This window comes from Lissotriton helveticus, chromosome 12 (genome assembly GCF_964261635.1).
Source record: "Lissotriton helveticus chromosome 12, aLisHel1.1, whole genome shotgun sequence".
Taxonomy (NCBI): Eukaryota; Metazoa; Chordata; class Amphibia; order Caudata; family Salamandridae; genus Lissotriton; species Lissotriton helveticus.
This window is the reverse complement of record NC_136073.1, coordinates 873,737,195-873,758,705: the sequence shown is the minus strand read 5'-3', so window position 1 is coordinate 873,758,705 and position 21,511 is coordinate 873,737,195. Positions and strand designations below refer to the sequence as shown.

Genomic DNA, 21,511 nt, shown 5'->3' with positions numbered 1-21,511 from the left:
TAGGTCAATATATTCTGATGGTATGAGAGGACTCAGTCCCCATTGTGTTGTCACTTATGTTGCCCAAACCACAGTCCTACTGAATGAGTAGGAACCATATGACAATTTATTTTCACAAATACAGCCCGAAGGAACCAATGTAATGAAATAACCTATAACTTAGTACTGGCATGCCAGGCATTATTTTTCAGAATATAGACAGGCTATCTTGAAGCTTTGTGGCTGGCTGGCGGCTGACAAGGAGGGGCCGACAGACCCTCAAACACACTACTGCTTGTCACAAATACTATGAAAAATGTATCACAATCTTCCAACTTTACTTTCTATAAATTAAGATGTAGTAACTAATTTCAAGTCATATACGATTTTCATGAATTTAAATGACTGACAGTAAAATGGTAGTGTTGCTGCTTCTGTAATTAAATTATTGTATTTCACAGAATACAAGTTTTAAAATTAAACTTTGAAAACAATTACATTGATGAAGAGGTGGCCTTATCTAGTTATTCACAATTGCTACAGCTTCTTGAAAAATACATCTTGTGTTCTTCATGCCAGAGCCGCTGGGACAAAATATGTGTTTGCAAACTTGGAATGAAGAGAATAAATCTGAGCCCTTACACAAGGCATGTCAGGGTAATACTTTATACAACACAATGTCTGGAATTGAAGATAATCCAGGGTGGACACCATACTTACAAATGAAAGGAGGCCTTCTCAATGCTGAGCCTGACATGCTATAGAAATGTTGGGCTGCAAGATGTTGGGTGTGGACATCTTTCATTATTCTGACTTGGCGGATGTTTTGTGTTGCAAGATGTCATATATAGACCTCTATCACGAGTCTGGCATGGAGGATGTGCTGCAAGATGTTGTGTATGGACTTCTCTCATGATTCGAACAAGAAGGTTGTTTTGTGTTGTAAGATGTTGGGTATGGAACTCTATGATGCGTCTAACAAGGCAGATCTTTGTGTTGCAGGTTGTTGGGGATGAACCTCTATTATGAGTTTCACATGGGGTATTCTTTGTGCTACAAGATGTAGGGTACGTACCTCAGTAATAAGCTTGATATGCTAGAATATTTTGTAATTGAGGATGCTGGTTGTCTGTCATGAGGCTGGGCCTGTTCAGATAATGCTTAGCACTTAAAGATTTGATTGATCTGAATGAATCACATGAATATTTGGATAATATTCTGTACTTTAACGTGGTGAAATGAACATCAGTCTGGAGTCGGGACAAGATGGATCATGCATTATAATGTAAGAGAAGAAAAATAGACAAATAAATGTAAGTGCATATAAATAATCAAATTATATTTCTGAAATACAAGATCTGGGTAAGTTTGTAAACCTTTGTGCATACATAGTTAAATTAACCTACTGAAGTTTTTAAATGTATAAAGGAAGTATAAGGGCATATACATAATAACAAATGATAATTGTTCTTATCTTGTTAAATACACTAACTGATCTTGCATTGTAGGAGTTAAAGGGAGCTTGTCTACCCAATCCCCTTAACACTTTGAGGCGTAGTTTTGTAAAACATCAGATGACATATTGTATTGTAAATTGATAGCTAGGAGCTCGAGCCATGCATCAGAGCATGCTGAGATAATCTTTTGCGCTTCATGGTAAGGATGAACCTTAAGCGCAACTTGGACATGAGTGGATATTGCGGTTATTGCATGAGGTCAGGAAGAAACCGCAGTCCTGATTAGAGCATGCTTAATTAAGTTCAATAAAATAGTATGCTGAGAGTAAACCCGAGTCAGGGCAGGCTACGATAATTATATATTTCCATGTACAAAACGCAAAGATTGAACCTAAGTTAAGACATGATGTAGGATAATGTTCTGTAATATAAGGTGTCTTGAATGAGCAACATACCGGATACGGACGTTAGGGTGATGAGACAAACCACATTGTACTGGAAGGTGATGAGACTGTCCCAGTCCTGAGTCGAAACATGTTAGGGTAATATTTTGGGCTCTAAGACACTTAAGTGAGCACTTCTCCTTAGTGGATAATGTTTTGTAGTGCAGTATGGCAGAAATGGTCACCAATGGTTAAATGGGCCATGAAAGGAGGATCACTGCATGATGAGGGCAATTAACCTTTTTGGCATTAAGTGAGATAACAACAAGTCCATTAGCCTTCTATGGTAATAGTAATCGTTCTTAGCTCTTGAGACTGCTTGTTTGTTTGTGCGTTTGGGCCATACCTTTCAGGATGTCACAAATAAGTACAGGATATAAGAATTATATCAAAAACAAAGACGAGGCAGACAAGTCATGCAAATACTAAGACAACACATTAAGACACCACAGAAAGATGAAGCTTGCAGGAGCGCGCAGGCCACGCTGAACAGGAAGCAGACACACCCTCGAGTGTCAAAGCAAAACAGCAGTCTGCAGCAGCCTTGAGAAAGAAAGCAATGTTGCACGGCAGCAAATATCCACGGAGGTATACCCCACCATGGAAACTCAATGAGGCCAGCGACATCAATGTTCATTCCTAAAAAACACACACAAGATCTGGTCAGCATATCTGCAGGTTTGGATGGAGATCAGTTCTGGCTGACAGCTGCATCAGCAAAAGCTCCTCAACAGTAGGATTTAAAGTGAAGAACCACGAAAGAGCCCGATGGAGAAGAGGTAAAACCACATGCCTGTTAATTTTTGTAAGATCATGTGAATCACCACAGTAGGAAAGGTCTAAACGCCTTTAAATGAAGGATTGCAGAGAGATGGAATTTGAAATCCAATAATCCTCGTATTCTTCATGTGTCCCTCAATGGAGTCCGTATGATAAAGCCAATATTTCAACTGTTCTGGTGAAATGCCCTTAGTAAAGTTAACTAAAATCCTTTCCCCAGGTAAAGTAGCCAGGAAACAACACTGAATGATTAAGAAGTTATCTTGACACCACTTTTGGAGGAAGAAATGCAGAGGACATGATGTGGGAAAGAAGACAAAGCGCCACAGCTTGGTTTTGGTGAACGCTTGATATGATTTTTAGAACAAGTTTGAAGAGAGGCAGGTGGGAAAGGAGACAGAAAAAATCACTGGTTAGCTTAGATGGATATTTAAACCCTTATCCACAAGAAATACAAAGAGTCATATTTGGGAAGAGAAGACAGAAAACATTACCAATCGGTTTACTTTGCTCTTAGAAACTTCACTTAGAAGTAATTAAGAGTTTGAGATTGGTTATGGACACCGAAGCACCACTATTAGTATAGATGAAAGCTTGCACCACCTTTGAAGAGTGTTTTAGGAAAAGTTTGAAATTAAAGAGGCAATAAATCTGGCACTTGAAAATGAACATAATCAATGTTAAAAAACAAAATAATACCCCGCAAATAAGACCTGCACCACAATCACCCAAACAATAAAACATTACTTTTGGAAGTAATAATTTCATTTGTAGGCATTTTAAACTGACAGCGGGCAAACATTAGAATAAGAACTCTGACATGGAAAATACACATTCGTTTTTTCTTAAACCGTCAGTAGCAATGTCCACTGTTGCAAAGCGCGAACACTTTCCTCCGTCATGGAAGGCAAAACACAGTCAACTTAGTTGGCAGTGATTTGATAGATCTTGCATTGGTTCATTTTGCAAGGGATGTAACACAAGCAACCAAGAATAGTTCATTAATTAATAAATCCCTACACTGTACCTACCTGATACAGCATTCACTAACAATAGCTCACAGGAAGCTAGTCTTATGTAAAAAAAAAAAGGCCAACAAGCACTGCTAATGATTCTCTATTTACTAAGAATTATGAGATACTTTTTCCCACCAACTAAGACTGTGGCCAAATATATTTACACCCTAAAGGAGGAGGAAGCAGTCATGAAATCAGACAGGGAAGCTGCATCTTAAAAAATAAATCTATGTGGTACTCACTTCTCTGACTTCACAGCGCCCCTTTACTTTTTTTTTCTTTACTCAGCCCCAGGGGATATTCTAAACAGGGCTGTAAATGTTCCAGCTCCTCTCCAAGGTTTTTGTGCTGATATACTTGCATGAAGTGCACTCAATGTGGATGTCTCACCTTGCCTCCAGTGTTAGGCACATAGCCAGAAGCAGGAACCTTAAGCAACTCATTACCTGGTTTAAAAATCACACACGCAATGAAAGATGACAATACGAACAGACTACTCGCTGTTCAGGTGTCACAGTCTTTTTTCTTCTTCAGAGATAGCCTACTTCTTGGTACATTGACATGTATCACAGCATTGGATTCAGAATCATTGCCATCAAACACACAACCAAGAGCTGACTGCAGCAACAGAAATGGATTGGTCTGCCTTTAGATACGCAGTACCTAATGATTCTTTTGGGGCAACAATCCCGCTCTCATTATTCCAGTCAGGTGAGTGTGAGGAAAGAATTCAAATCTTTTCACGTTAGTTCTCTCTCTCAAGAGATGAAGAAGAAATCCACACGGGGTGAAAGGAGAGTGGGGTCTTGTATACAATCAGTACTCGGTCTCACATCTCAATTGTAATCGATCTTCATCTCACGTCTCTGAATGCAATGTAGTGAAGTAGTATTATGCAACCTGAATAACAACTAGAATAAATTCTCAGTTGTGATCCTCTACAGATGAAAGGATACGCAGGCAGATTCAGATCTGGGCCTTATTTTCAAACCATTCTCAGGCTCAATTCCTGTAGGTGAAAGGATGCGGTGATTTCAGTGCCCGTTGCATCTCCTATTACAATGATCATCTCTGGTGGTACCTGTGCATTTATGAGTAAAACCAGAATACATCTCGCAACAACACACAAAAAACACACAGGAGCAACAAATTGTTACCTAGTACTGTACATACCCTTCGTACCAGACCGCGGGATAATCAGAAAAGAAGCACGATCATAGTACTTCAAGTAAGATGTGAAACTTCCCCCAGTTAACTCGAAGGTACTCATCATCCACTGGCGATGTACACACAAACACACACTGCTGATCTCAACTTTGCTTAAGTACGCCATCACTCTTTAGGCCACCCTCTATTCTCCGGGTGAATGATAAGGATATAGAGCACTGTCATTTCCCGCTCCCTGGAGAACGCCCTGCAGAGGCAAGATGGTACTCTGGCCTCCAGTGTCATAGAGTGCACCTTCTCTTCATCCAGAAAATTGATGCACAACAGAGGTCAGAGAGAGCGGGATCCACACCTGATTTTCAAGTTACCAACACAGGATACATTTGCATATAATTAATCTCTAGAAAGACCTTTTCTCTGGCCATTCTATTGGACTACCAAACTCCATGCACTTTATTTAGCCTCTGCGTGAAGAAGTGCATTAGTCTGTGTCCATCCTACAACTTATGGCTCATCTGGTAGGATCACTTCTAGGGGATTTCCAGGATCCTTACACTTACATTTGAACTGTGCATAAAAAACCAGTCTGCTTCTCCTACTGTTTGAGTACAGGCGGTTCTTCGTAGCGGCCCATGTTGAAGAGTCACAGCTGGCAGGTTGGCACTAAATGAAAGAGAAATGTGGCGGGTGATAAATGGGACTTCCCAGTGTTGGGTGCCAGGCTGACCTCATTTATGTACGCTTCAATCTATGTACCCTTTTAACTAGAGGAGGGTGGCACAGATAGGACCAGTGAACAGGCACATTCACATTTGAATGAAGATGCCTTCTAAGGGACCTGGGTATTGACAAGCTGTGGACAAAGGGGTTCTTCTCAACCATCGTGTCAACCATCACTCAGACTTTCTCTGACTGGGAAAACCACATGTTGGGCTTGCCGAGTATTATTTTCTATTTAAAACCATGCTTTCTGCAGTCAAATTAGTGATAATTCCACTTTACAACGTACATCCAGATGCCGACTGCTAGAAGTGGAATCAAAGTAGGCCAGTGGTTTTTAACTTGTGCTCTGGGGACACCTGGGGGTTTGCAAAGCCTACTCAGGGGGTCTGTGACTGCTTAGAAAAGTAAGGAATATGCTACTTACCAATATGCATCTGTTCTTGGCATGTAGGGCTGCTGACATTTATATCTATGCATAGATCGCCGCCTAGTGTTGGGTCCGGATGATTGCACATTGTTGTCCTGGAAGAGTCTTCGAAGTATCACGAGATAGGTGGTTCCTCCCTGGACTACAGTGCGCATGGGCATCCCCTCCATGCTCAGATTGTTTTTCGCCATTGTGGCAGAGATGGAGTGTGATATAGTAAGTGATGACCATGCGTGACAATAATTATGTTAATTCTGAATGCTACACCTGCGACAGGCACCGGGGAGGAGGGCGGGTGATATAAATGTCAGCAGCCCTACATGCCAAGAACAGATGCATATTGGTAAGTGGCATATTCTGTTCGAGGCATGTGGGCTGCTGAATTTATATTTATGAATAGAATAAATAGTAGTATCCTCCTTAGCGGCGGTTGCCCGTGCCAGCTGCAGCAGTCTGAAAAAGAGTTCTGAGAACAGCCTGACCTACAGCAGCTTGCTGTTTGGAGTGTACATCCATGCAGTAGTGTTTGGTGAATGTGTGTATGGTGGTCCATGTGGCTGCTCTACATATGTCCTCTAGAGGGATGTTACCTAGGAAAGCCATGGATGCCCCCAACTTGCGTGTGGAATGCGCTCTTGGGGGAACTGTTAACGTGCATTTAGCCTTTTGATAACAGATTTGGATGCATTTAACAATCCATCTGGCTATGCCTGATTTAGAAATTGGGTTGCCCTTGTGCTGTGGAGAGAAGGCAACGAACAGTTGTTTAGTTTTCCTGAAATCCTTAGTCCTGTCTATGTAATACAGGAGATCCCTTTTGACATCTAGTGTGTGCAGTGCTCTGTCTGCCACTGAATCAGGATTTGAGAAGAATACAGGTAGTTCAATAGTTTGGTTGATGTGGAACTGTGACACTACCTTGGGCATGAATTTAGGTTTGGTGCGCAGCACAACCCTATTAGCATGTGTCTGAATGAAAGGTTCCTGAATAGTGAGGGCTTGCAGCTCGCTAACTCGTCTTAGCGACGTAATTGCCACCAGAAAAGCCACTTTCCATGTAAGAAATTGTATCTCACAAGAGTGAAGAGGCTCAAATGGTGGGCCCATGAGCCTGGTGAGGACTATGTTGAGGTTCCAGACAGGCGAAGGCGGGTGTCTTGGAGGAATGACCCTTTTAAGTCCCTCCATAAAAGCCTTAATGGCTGGCACTCTGAAAAGGGATAGGTGCTGTCTATTTTGAAGATAAGCTGCCATTGCTGCTAAATGTATCCTGATGGAACTATACACTAGATTACACCTGTATAGGTGCAGCAAGTAACCTATGATGTTTTGCGTGGAAGCATCAAGTGGATTTATGTTATTATTGGAGCAATAGATAACAAAACGCTTCCATTTTGCCGCGTAGCAGGCCCAGGTGGTAGGTCGCCTAGCCTCCTTTGTGATGTCCATGCAGTCAGGAGGCAGGTTTAAGTAGCCAAACTCTATGACTTCAGGAGCCATATTGCAAGGCTCAACTGCTGCGGATCCGGGAGCTGAATGTCTCCATGGCTCTGAGTGAGGAGACTGGGTGTGAGTCTGAGGCGCTCGTGGGGAACCACAGAGAGTTCGAGGAACGTGGTGTACCACGCTTGCCTTGCCCACGTTGGAGCAACCAGGATGAGCGTCATGGAGTGTTGCCTCAGTTTGCGTGCTACTAGTGGTATGAGTGGAGCTGGAGGAAAGGCGTACGCAAATCTGTTCGACCAGTTCATCCATATCGCATTGCCCTGAGACTGCGGGTGTGGGAACCTGGCGGCGAAGGTGCAGCATTTTGCGTTTTCGTGTGTGGCGAAGAGGTCTATCTCTGGATGACCCCACCGTTGGAAGTACGGCTGGAGCACCGAGGGATGCAACTCCCACTCGTGCATCTGATGGCTGTGTCTGCTGAGCAAGTCTGCCATCTGGTTTTCCTTTCCTGGGAGGTGTTCCGCCATGAGGAACATGTTCCTCTGAATGGCCCACTTCCACATGCATTGTGCTAGGTGTGACAATTGTGGAGAGTGTGTCCCCCCTTGCTTCTGGATGTAATACATCGCAGTCATGTTGTCCGTTCGGATCAACACGACTTTGTTGCAGAGATGCAACTTGAACGCCTTCATCGCCATGAAGATCGCCATCAGTTCCAGCAGGTTGATGTGCATCTTCTGCTGTTGCGATGTCCAAAGTCCCTGCACTGTGTAATGGAGGACATGCGCTCCCCAGCCCTGGAAAGATGCGTCCGTCGTCAGTACTATTTGTAGTACAGGCTCTTGGAACGGTCGTCCCCTGCAAAGGTTTTGTGTGTTCCACCAATGCAGAGAGTTGTATGCACGACCGGTCACCAACACTAGGTCTTTTAGTTGTCCTTGAGCCTGGTTCCACTGACGCGCTAAGCATTCCTGGAGCAGACGCATGTGTAGCCTCGCGTGCGGGACTATAAAGATGCAAGAAGCCATCATGCCTATAAGCTGCATGAACACCTGTGCTGGGAGTGAGTGTTGTGGCCTGAATCTCTGAATCAGCACCTGCATGCTGTTGACTCTCGCTAAGTTGGGGTGCGCCGTGGCAGCGAGCGTGTTTATTTCTGCGCCTAGGTACTGCTGTACATGTGCGGGTTGAAGATGGGACTTTTGGTAATTGAGCGAAAATCCCAGACTGTGTAGGAGGTGGATTGTGCGGGACATGTCGTCGGCACACTGCTGGGCTGACTTTGCTTGTACTAGCCAGTCGTCCAGATACGGATAGACATGGATGTGCTGTCTCCGAAGATGCGCGGCCACTGTCGCCAAACACTTTGTAAACACTCTGGGGGCTGTAGTGACCTCGAAAGGCAGGACCTTGAACTGGTAATGCTGGTTGTTGATGGTGAACCTGAGATATTTCCTGTGACTGGGATGAATGGGAATGTGGAAATAGGCAGCCTTTAGATCTAGGGTTGGTAGGAAATCTCCTTGCCTGAGCAACGGCAGAACTTGCTGTAACGTGAGCATGTGAAAGTGTTCTGATAGGATATAGTGGTTTAGGGGCCTGAGGTCTAGGATGGGCCTGAGGGATCCGTCCTTTTTTGGGATTAAAAAGTACAGAGAGTACACCCCTGTTCCTTGTGGTTCTACAGGCACGAGCTCTATGGCCCCTTTTTGCAGCATGGAGATGACTTCTTGCTGCAATAAGTGCATGTGCCCTGCGGACATAGGACGGTGCCTTGGGGGTATGTGGGGTGGAGTGGAAGTGAGCTCTAGACAATAGCCGTGTTGTATAAGTTGTCTCACCCACCTGTCCGTGGTTATGCTTTCCCAGACTGGCAGGAACTGCTGGAGTCTCCCCCCGACCGGTGTTATATGGGCGGGGGGCAGTGACAAGACGTCACTGCTTGTTAGTGGCGGAGGATCTGGCATTATTATTTCCACGTCCTCTGCCTTTGGTGCTGTTTCCATGGTATCCACCCCTATTGTTCTTGTTATAGGTGGTCTGCATGCCTCCCTTGTTGTACTTGGCTTGTTGTGACGCTTGTCCTCTCGAGGCTCCCCTGTTACCGGAGCGACGAAAGGAACCGCCCCTGAACTGCTGAGACTGCAGAGCCCCCATGGATTTCGCAGTTTCAGTGTCCTTTTTAATCTTTTCAAGAGTGGTGTCTACTTCTGGACCAAAGAGGAAGTCAGGGTTTACTGGCTGATTGAGCAGGTTAGTCTGGATTTCTGATTTAAATCCAGAGATGCGGAGCTAGGCATGCCTCCTTAGCATAACGCTAGTGTTAATGGCCCTAGCTGCTGTGTCGGCTGCATCTAACGCGCACTTAATGGACGCGTTGGAGATTAACTTGCCCTCTTGTATAAGCATTTCTGCTCCCTCCTAATAAGTATCTGGCAGGTGTTGAAGGAGCTGCTCTAAAGTTTCGTAGTGTGCCCTGTCATATCTTGCTAACAGGGCTTGGGTATTGGAGATCCTCCAAATATTAGCAGCTTGAGCAGCCACACGTTTCCCAGAGGCTTCAAAGATCTTGGATTCTTTGTCCGGAGGAGGAGCATCACCCGTTGTTTGCGAGTTCGCTCTCTTGCGAGCATTAGCCACCACCAAGGAGTCCAGGGGGAGTTGGCCCTTGATGTAGGTAGGGTCCACGGGCGCAGGCCGGTACTTCCGTTCAATTCTTGGGTTTACCACCCTTGCTTTAGTGGGCTCTTTAAAAATGGCACTTGCATGTTTGAGCACACCCTTGAGCATAGGTAGAGTTTTAACAGATCTTTCTGATGTGGAGAATGTATCAAAAAGGAAGTCCTCCTCCACAGGGTCAGCGTGCATATCTACGTCATGGTTATGTGCCGCCCTTTCAATGAGTGCATTGAACGCAGCAGTGTCCTCAGCAGGGGAAGTTTTGACCGCATATGATTGAGTGTCAGGGGTGGTGTGAGGTTCATCAGGGTCAACAGTGTCAGCCCATGGCTGGGACTCATCTTGATCCGTGTCCATGGGGTAGTTAAACTGCTCTTCATTGTCCCCTTCCTCCACATCCTCAGTGACTGTTGTGGGTGAGTAGGAATATCCTTGCCCATAAGTGTGTAAAGGCTCAAAAAGAATTGGAGAGGTAGTGGAGTCTCTCTTTTTCTTGAGTGGTATCTTGTAAGGCTCCATTGGTGTTTCAGGTCTGATTTTCCGTTTGTAAACGGTGAGCCTGCCTGATTATGAGTCGATGTATAACGCCGTCGGGGGGAGTCCGTATTAGATAGGCGCCAAAGGCATCGGTGACGGACCGATTTGCTTAGAAGACTTCGACTTCGATCCGACCGACTCCGACTGGTCCGCGTGCTTGTGCATTTTCGTCGGCTCAACACGTTGCCGCGGAGCAGGGACGCTGGTGTCGGAGGTTTGTTCCTTTGAGCTGATGGTTGTTCTCGGCGCGAAGGCCTTGACCAGTTGCGGCTTCTGGACCTTCAGATTGACGGCCTTTTTGGCCTTGAGTCCTTTAGAAGAGTCGCCATCTTTGGAGCTGGGCCTCGACGCCGACGTGAGTGTGACGTGTTTAACGGCAGACACAGCCTTTGTCGCTCAGATCTTCGGGTCGACACCCCCTGTCAACTCCGAGGGGTGGAGCACCCTTATTGACTTGGACGGCTCCGAAGTCTTCGAGTCGAAGGCTGTTGCCAACAGTTTCGGTTTCGATTTTGGGTCTTTTCCTTTCGGTTTCGATTTCTCCACCAAGAGTGGACGTTCGACCGATGGCTCTTCGGAAATGTTCTTAGTCGGGCCTTGAAGCGGGACTAGAGAACGGGGTTGTAGATCTTGGCTAAGGCCTTCCGGCGATGCCTCGACCTGAGCCGTGGAAGAGTCTGTATGAGGCCCCGCTACTGCGGTTGGGCCTAGCTCCTCGCTTGAGTCGTCGTCGACGGCTCCAAGGGTTAGCGCGTCGTCTCCTACCTCGATGATGTCTTCATCATGGACGTAGAGGTGTTCCTCGTCCTCGTTATAGGTGGAGTCTTGTTCCGACGCGGGGTCTGAATGTTCCGGTTCGTCGTCTTGCACATTTTCGTTGTCGTCACCACCGAAGATGTTTTCAGGGTCTGGTGCCGATTCACGCGCCGACTGTCGTGCAGCGCGTCGAAGACGGAGAGTCTTCTTCGACCTGAACTTCGAACAGGCTATGCAGTTGGCCTCGTCGTGATCCGGTGAGAGACATTTGTTGCACACCGGGTGCACGTCGATGTGGGGATATTTAGAGTTACAGACGGGGCAGCGCTTGAACGGGCTCCGTTCCATCGTCGATCGTCGACGGGCCTTTGGCGTCGAAGACTAAAAGTCTTCCAAAGTCGAGTTAAAAGTACAGGAAAGCTGAAAGGCACCGAACGAAAGACAATACCGACACCCCTAAGGCCTTTTGGCCTCGAAAAAGAGTAACTATTACAAATTCCAAACGTGAGTTAAGAAGTACATCCGAACCCAATGGCGGAAAAAAACAATCGTGGAGGGGATGCCCATGCGCACTGTCGTCCAGGGAGGAGCCACCTATCTCGTGATACTTCGAAGACTCTTCCAGGACAACAATGTGCAATCATCTGGACCCAACACTAGGCGGCGATCTATGCATAGATATAAATTCAGCAGCCCACATGCCTCGAACATAATATTAACACATTAATAAAGTGGATATAAATAAAGAGTACAACTGAAAAAGTTAAAAACATTCTGTGAATTTGAGGGAATTTGAAATTGGAGCCTACAAATTAAGTTAGTATCCGCAGATTGATTTGTGGGAGCAGTGCAAGTGAATCAAAAAGAATACAGAATGGACGATGAACGATCCCAGTGTATTGTTTTGTGGTTCAAAATATCGAAACTGCTTAGGCTGGGGTCCTCGGCTTCCAGAAATGACTCAGCAGGGGTCCCTAGATTGCAATAGTAAATTTACTGGAAGTCACCAGGTTCCAGTAATGATTAAGTGGGGGTCCACAGAAGTCAAAAAGGTAAGAACCAATTGAGTAAACCACTTCTTTGAAATAAAGAGCAAGTCATGAGGTTACCCATATGCAGTGCTTCATTTGTAAAAAAAAACAAAAAAAAAAAAACACGTTAAGTGCCAGGGCTCTCGTCAGGAGGCCGCTGAGCTTGCATCACATATTGCCCCTGCCAATGAACAACACAACTACTAACCATTACAGTCTAAGAAGTGTGACAAATCTATAAGAATGGCTTGGGCGGCAATCAACAGTAATTTTTAATGTATATTTAATAACAATGACCTGTTTTTTTGGTCATCTCCAATTGAGCCAGAGTGTGCCACCTTGTGGCAGAATGTTACAAGCGCCGGTGTTAACAATGAAATGCCGGCGCCAAACACCGGAAACCACAAGCTCAAATTAAGCACTGCCCATTTGTCATAGGCCACCTGATCTGCACAGATGGAGACTGGTTCTAGGAGGAAAGACACACAACTAGGCTATACAAGGCACCTTATCTCTACCTCTTTATCTTCTAAAACAATTTCACCAGAGGTAAACAAAATTGGTTTTTTAAATTAAATTTAATATAAAATATTAGTGCTCACCAGAGTGGTTCCTTTCTAGGAACTCATACAACTTTAAATGAAATGACAGAGCCTGCAGGGACAGTATACATGAGAACCTTCACATGAGCCACTGACTTTTTAGTGTCACTGACTGGTCTCATTGTAGCCTCATTGCACCACGGGTTCACTGGTCCTACTCAAGATCTTTAACTCACACTGGCATGTCCATAGTAAAATACTCATGTAAGGTTCTGTAATGCCTCCTAATCTTTTATTATTCGTTAATTAATTAATGTATCAATATATTACAAGCTCGCCAGAGGAGAAGAGAATCTCAACATTCTCTACATATCAAATATGCATCAAATTTCATCACAAACTAAAGAAACGTCACACATAAGAACACAACTTTCCTAAGTAGCTAGCCCCTCTGGTAAACAAAGCCGCAGACCCATACCCTCACGTTGATCACTCACAAACACTACTGAATTAAGACATAAAAAACTCTCATTGTACAGTCACCTAATGAAATTAATATGTTGGTGTTTAGGATTCCAGGGTGAAAGAACACAAAAGGCTACACGGACGGCAAATCTACATTTCCAGCATCTCATCAACTCTCTCAAGAGCGCAGTATAGCTCTCAGCTTAGAGCCCTGCTGCACATGCCAAAGTGACAAAATGTGTGGTCACTCAACACCAATGATTCTGCTTGGAGAAGAGCGGACATGAAACATCGGTGGATCTCCTTCGAGCCACCTGTGGCAAGGACAACATCTCTGCCTAACAATATGATGACTTACACTGCACCTTCCACCCAATTCTCTCAGGATATACACCAGCTGTCTATTCAGTGGTCGATGCACCTTTGGTATGGGTAGGTGTTTCCTTACACTTTCTGATGTATGCATGAGTGGCCAATACGTTTGATTAACATAGAAAAAGAACATATGATAGTGGAAGTGGTGGTGAATAAGAAACAAACACGGATACACTTGTGCCCACAATTCAAGAACACCTTTCCAAAACTGGGGCACAATTTAAGTCCCACTTACTTCGATAGAAGGCGATACAAGACACCATGTATCAGTCCATTCAGAGCATGAGATGGAATTCTACAGCTCACAGATAACCTAAGATAGAAGCGCTACAAACTCTCTGGAGAACAAAATCTCAGTAAAAGGAGCGTCTGCAATAGGAGAAGAAAAGAGGCACGGAATGTCCCCTCTTCCTGTAGACAAGATAACAATAATGCAGCAGTAAGGACCAAGCAGACTTTTCGTGCCCGCTTCAGCTGTGAATATAGTTGCTGTAACCTGAATAGTGGACACTTGTCCCTGATCATCTCAGTTTCATCGCTTCAAGCAGACACTGCGTAATGCCATGCATACCATCTCTTAGCATCACAAATGTCACTGCGAAGAAGCCCCAGAACTGAGGGTTGGCAGGATTTCACATGCATTTGGAGAAATGTTCCCAGTTAGATTCAAGGAAACATACGCCAACTGGAATTTCCCTTAAGTACATCGAATCGGTTACACTTTTGCATGCAGAATTTGCTCTTTGTGGAAGTTTATACATATCAAAATGTAACCCATTTGTGCACTTTACCATGCAACTTTTTCTTCACGGGAAAATGTGTTTCTCCAGAAAAACTCCTTCATCTACAGAAAGATTAAATATGGTGGTGGTCGCTCTGTAATAGAAAACACTTCTATTGCTGTTTTTGACCAGTGATAATATATGTTTTAGGTTCCAGGGTTGGAAAATATCTGAAAAGTGGCATTTGAACACCCTCGGGCTACCAAGTTTGTTGGTTTTTGAAAGTAGACCCACTCAGTATGACTACAATCTTGACCCTCACCCAAAGTTTTGGATTGTGAAAATTCCACTATACTAGCAGAATTTGAGTATTTGCAATTGCCCTTTGAGAAGATAAAACTCTTATTTTATTAACCAGCATTGACAATTTACATCCTCAATTTGCTTTTTTTGTGTGCATGTAAGCAGAACGTTGTTCTGCTTAAGAAGGAGGCCTAATGGATATTAGGCTGGACAAATACTTTATGTCAGTATGTAATAAAGTTTTTGTTTTGTTGCTCAACTTCAGTGTAATTTATTTCAGACTCTTCACTGCACAGAGAAGGATGAAAGTAAGCGATAAAAACTTCCCAGGTGGCAGGAAAAAAGCCTGCTTAAAATTATAAACAGAATTTAAAAAACAGTAACAAGAAGCTGTTCGAGCAGGGATAGGGCAATCCAGAGAAAAACAGAATATGCTCCCCATTGAAGAGATTACTTACAGGCTTCATTGTCAAATACAAACATTTCTAATTGCTCTTCCTTTAAAACATTTACCCTAAAAATGAATGACATGAAAGCTGCTATATCAGGAAAAAGTTATGAAAGGGAATGTATGGTATGAGATGAGATGCATAAGCCAAATTGTGTAAAAAGCACACTGAGCCCAGAGACCATTTTTGCAGAAAAAAGCAAGCAGCTTGGTTTGCATTTATTGATGAAGTCATTCATGCAAATATATAAATACAGAGTACCATGTAAAGCGACAGAATAAATAGACACAAACACAAAAGCCCGTAGATTGCAGGGTTTCAGCATAAAATGGAGACAATTTCTTTACACGCAGGAGAATAGTTTGTACAAAGAGGAGTAACTCAACTTACAGAGCTGAAGTCTGCAAAACCCATGGAAGAGTCTTTTGGTGCTTTACCGGAAGACAGAGGGGCAAAAGGGTCTTTCCCACTAAACGGATCGTTGAAGCCTTTTTTACTGTGGAAAATGTCGCCGCCGTCAGTGCCAAAAGGCTGAAACGGATCTTTGGGCTTGGAGAACTCCGATGTCCCGAGCTGGCTCACAGGAGTGTTTTTACCTAGGAGGTGAAAGCAGAAATCAAAATTATGAACCATGATAGAGTACAGACCCATGCGGCTCTCTGGGATGACAAGAGCGACACTTATATCATCATTTTGTTTCCGATCCACTTAATTCTCAGTCTCACCTCTGGTCGCTAATTTTGAATTCATGAACGCAAGTTCCCCAATAATACTGGGCAATAATTTGTGTGCAATATTATTCTGCACCTCAAAAATACAATTAAAATATGCCATGGAAACACAAGCACAAAATAAGGAAATGTAACTCTGCATAAGGATCACATAGCAAACAAAAATAAACATGGTGTCCGCGGTTATCCGTAATAATCTTTCATGTCGAAATCTAGTCTTTAAACGCTTTCAAATGCATTTACATCTGCTTGTGTCTTTCATTGCTATTTGGAATCAATTTCCTCGCACAAGCTACTCTTAAAATTAATTTATATCGCTTTAAGCAGGGCCTCCACTCTCACAAGATGACTTTTCTAAAATCATAGCTCTGATAAAAGTTGCCCTGTATTCCCTTAAAGTGAGCTCATCTCCAAAAGAGGAATTTCCTTTGCCTAAAATATCTCAAGCTAAAGAAATCCTCAAATTTGACTTTTGAATTACCTAATCTCACCATTATGTCTGTATGTTTTCACGGAAGTCTACTGAAATGACACAGCCTGTTTCAGAGGCATGTGTGCATGTTTTGCTGTTTGCACGACACAGCAACAATACCAAATTCAAGCACTGAGGTGTGCTTTTTGGTTTGATTTTGTGTGCTTCCTGCAATAAAGCATTCCCAGTTGTCAAAGTGGAAGTGGTCCATAGGTAGGTGATGTGAGGGCTTACAAACAAGTTATGCCAGTTACAAGATTCCAACAAAGACAAGGCAAAACCTTAGACTGGGAGAGCAGATATCTATGCAGGCATCCTTATGCTGAACATTTTAGTCACCCTTTCCAGCAAACTGCAGAAAGACACAAACACTGTCACTGAGGTTAGCTCAGATCCCAGGATTCCATCAGGTTTCTAAATCACAAGTCAGAATGGTCCTTGGCCAACAATGAGTTGGTTTATACATAGACATTTCACAAAGTTGTATACTGGTTTACCACAACAATATTTGCAGCTTAGGACTCTGAGTTCTGAAGTGCCACTGAAGGGAGAACATGCTCAGACAACGTGAAAAAATACCAGGCTCCTTGATACTGAGGTCTGAAATAACTGTAAAGAAAGATCAGTAAAAGCTTAAACTTCCTTGACGCAGGGAAGAGATTCTAAATATGAAGAAGCTTATCGAGTGAGAGGGTAACGGGAAGTTGCCTGAATAGTCTTGAAAACACTCTGAGCTGAAGGAAGAGAGAGCAGCCCGCAAATAACATAAAAAGCCTCCATTCACCTGACGCAGGTAAGATTTACTAGATAAGATTGATGTTATCTACCTAGGGAACGACACAATCCGCAACCGTGTGTCTCTGTCACCTATCTTTTCATCAACCCATCTACAGAGCTTCAACCACAAACGGTTGAACAAGCTGTTTGATGAACAGCGTTATAAAGATGAATTATTAGTAAGAAGGAAAGTGCTTAATGCCAGGGTGTTCAAAAGCATAGCAGTCATATGTCCATGTGTAATCAACAACTGTGACGGGATGCGTGCAGCTGCAAATATAAAGAGGGTGACGTGCAGCAGGGTGTGCCTGACGTCCATCACCCAGAGGCTCACCCAGATCCCATGCAAAGAGACACATTTTAGGCGTACAATTTATCAGACATTAAAGTCGCTAAAATTAGGGTGCTCCCTTCATGCAGACGCGATCCGCTAATCTTCCCAGTCATCCCACGCTAGGGATACTTTTGAAAAAAGGAACTAAGACACTGTCAGTTGTCTCAACCTACTTGATTTAATACCAAACTCTGCTACTGGCAGTGAAGGACGTGTTGAAGGAATTCCAACTCTATAGAGATTCAGACACCACCTCGCTGCATTCAAGAGGATTCACAATCAGACACACTCAGTCGCACACTATTGCATGACACCAAAGTAGAGACACAATTATATATATATATATATATATATATATATATATATATATATATATATATATATATATATATATATATATATATATATATATATATATATATATATATAATAACTAAACCTTATTTCCTACCACCTACAATATAGCAATTAAAAAAAATAAAAGCACCAAAATCCGAGCTGGCCTAAGATGTCAGCGTCTGTATTGTCAAAGCCCTTCACTAGGGGGCTTAGACTCTCCCCTTGAAAATAAAATCTTGCACCAGCTTGGAGTGTAACTCAAGTGTCCATGTGTAATACATATATGTTTATCCAATCCTGATCCAAAACACCTATGCGAGTCCACTAGGTCCCTCCACTTTCCTAAAAAACGCGTACTTGTCCGGGTCGCTTTTTGCCTGACCGCTGTAGGAGGCTGGGGAACCTTTACAGCAAGATGCAAACTCTTGAACATCTAGCTGGTACTTCTGTAACAGGAGACCACCACAAACTGTGGTGGCCTACGATAGAGGTCACTCACAAATCCCCCAATACCTATTTGTCCTGCGTTAGCTACAGCCGCAGTCAAGCCATCCTAACTTGCAAACCCCCACTACAACCTACAGGCAACCTAGCACCTCACAGTAGAAAAAGCAACAAGGGCAACCACAGACAATAAGTTCTAAAACCAACACCGAACTCTATCTGTGCACTAGATATGTACAGTAATGATTTGTTAAAAGGAAACAGCAAATGAGTCCAACATTTAAAAATCAGAGAAAGTAAAAATGAACATACATCAACTACAAGAAGGAGTGGGGTCCTTTCTGTCAACTCTTTCACTTACATGAATGCACGCCTTAATCCAGCCCAGTGAGACTGCTTTTGGCTTCCAGAGAACACCCTTTTGTATTCTATGTCATACATATGTTACAAACTGAGCACAAGTGCTCACATGCTAACAGCAGGGACAACTTTGTTATTTTCAGACATTTTCTTCTGTTGTGAAACAGGGGCATATAAACAGACTAGTGAGCAGAAAGCTTGCACTATTGTTGCCTATTCTGCCCTCATGTTGGTGAGAAAGAGAGGCTTGCATTGTTGTCATGGGTGCTGTACAAAGCTAGGAGGAGGCTTGCACTGTTGCTGCTCGAGCTGTGAATCTGTTTGCACATGTATTGGGCTTGCACTGATACTACCAATGCAGTATATGCCTGTCCATCACCTGTAAAGAGTGTATAAGAAGCCTGAACCATTGCTGTGCCTGCCCTGTATGCGAGGGCAGCTTGCATTTCTGCGGTTTGTGCACTGCCTTTAGCAGGTGGGTAAGAGAGGATGTATGGGTAACTTACACTTTCTCGGATACTGCTAAAAATATTCAGTGAGAGATTAGTCCGGCTGCATGGATGCCGCCTGTGTCATACTTGTCTGATCAGTGTGAGAAGCTGCCTTTGCGATATGTACGGAAAAGCAAATCTATAGCTGCCTCTGCTGTTTCTAAGCTGATGGTTACATACCGCCAGAGAAAGAGGTACACTTCTTGCAGTGTGCCTTTCAAATTTTATTCAAGTATAGAAAGTGCAATCCCAAATGGCTGCAAGGTCCTTCCTACCTTCCAAAGGAGAAAGCAGGCCCTGCCTCGCTGGAAGCTGGGTTGAGGGGTCAAAGACAGTTCCAGTTTCCCTAGGTGCAAAATCCTTCTGGCCCAGGTTGAAGCACTCCGTGGAATTCAGCTTTATCGGCACCAGTAGAAGAATGAGTGCTGAAGAGGATACCTATGGTGGCGGGAAGCGCCATGGAAAAGCGAGAATTCTGATTTGTTGCAAACAAGTCAATCTTTGAAGTCCCCCAGAAGGAGAATATGATCTTCCCACCTCCTGATACAGCTCTCATGCATGAATGTCACAGAACATCTGCTCAAAGCATCTGCCTGAATGCCATGAGATACACAACTTCCAGCGAGATCCATCAGCAAAGAATCGTGACTAGAGCTCTCCTCGAACACCCAAATGGACCTCGCCGCCATTTCAGTTAATGTACTGGCCACGGTGCCTGTAAGGAAAATACACACATGCACAGAGGCCCAGGTCAGGAGAATTTTCCACAACTTCAGGTGTGAAGGGGATGCTAAGTGCTTCACAAGTTGCTAGTGCACAAACCTCGGATATGAACCATGGAGTGCATGACAAAAGAATCCATGATAAAAGTCACCCAGGGCCATTGTTGCTCAAAAAGCTCCCCCACTAGCAAATATTTCAACACTGCAGGTCTCTTCCTAATTCCCTGGAATTGGAGAATAAATCCTGGCCCACATTTAGTTTAAAAAGGCTCTCAGATTTCAATGCAGGTCTCACATTCAAGCATGCTTAAGAAACGAAGAAGACGCATGAAATCACATGACTCAAGAGTCAGAGTAAAATCACAGACTGGATATTATGCAGGCTAGAAGATGCAAACTGTGTGATGACCTGCTGTCACATGCTGCAAAGTTCGAAGGGCCTCTCATGAACTGTATCCACCAGCATGCAGCGGAGACTATGTATGTGTCAGTATATGCAACAGGTTGCTGTTCTACTAGAGGTGCACAGATTGAAAGAGAGCCACCTCAACGGGAAACTTGCAGTTGTTGTGCCCATTCTGAGAGAGGTGTCTGCCTGTGTGTGTGCACATATATATATGTTTGTGAAGAATGCTTACAATGCTGCTGACCACAGTGGTGGATGAGAGAAGCATGCACTACTTTTGGACAAATAGAGCTTACTGTGAGGAAGCATGGATCACTGCAGTCCATGCTGGGTTTAGTATGACGGAAGCAGAACTACTCCTGCCCAACCTGAGTTTAGTGTGAGAACCATGCACTACTGCTGCCCTAACTGTGCTTAGTGTGAGAGAAGCAGCACTACTGCTGCCTGAACTGTGCTTTGTGTGAGGGAGGCAGCACTACTGCTGCCTGAACAGTGCTTAGTGTGAGGGAGGCAGCACTACTGCTGCCTGAACTGTGCGTAGTGTGAAGGAGGCAGCACTATTGCAACCCAAACTGTGCTTAGAGTGAGGGAAGCAGCACTACTTCTGCCTGAACTGTGCTTAGTGTGAGGGAAGCAGCACTACTGCTGACTGAACTGTGCTTAGTGTGAGGGAAGCAGCACTATTGCAGCCCAAACTGTGCTCAGAGTGAGGGAAGCAGCACTACTTCTGCCTGAACTGTGCTTAGTGTGAGGGAAGCAGCACTACTGCTGCCTGAACGGTGCTTAGTGTGAGGGAAGCAGCACTACTGCTGCCCAAACTGTGTTTAGAGTGAGGGAAGCGGCACTACTGCTGCCTGAACTGTGTTTAGAGTGAGGGAAGCAGCACTACTGCTGCCCTAACTGTGCTTAGTGTGAGGGAGGCAGCACTACTGCTGCCTGAACTGTGCTTAGTGTGAGGAAAGCAGCACTACTGCTGCCTGAACTGTGCGTAGTGTGAAGGAGGCAGCACTATTGCAGCCCAAACTGTGTTTAGAGTGAGGGAAGCAGCACTACTTCTGCCTGAACTGTGCTTAGTGTGAGGGAAGCAGCACTACTGCTGCCTGAACTGTGCATAGTGTGAGGGAAGCAGCACTACTGC

The 21,511-nt window shown here is 44.2% G+C and overlaps 1 protein-coding gene across 2 annotated transcripts in view; it reads right to left on the bottom strand.

Moving 5' to 3' along the window:
- The window catches only part of EPS15L1 (epidermal growth factor receptor pathway substrate 15 like 1), a 284,608-nt gene that overhangs the window by 55,153 nt on the left and 207,944 nt on the right, over positions 1-21,511 (bottom strand). For both annotated transcript variants that reach the window (XM_078671329.1, XM_078671330.1), the window contains one exon: positions 15,688-15,893. In XM_078671329.1, the coding sequence (XP_078527455.1) occupies positions 15,688-15,893 (206 nt within the window). The remainder of the gene's footprint in view (positions 1-15,687; positions 15,894-21,511) is intronic.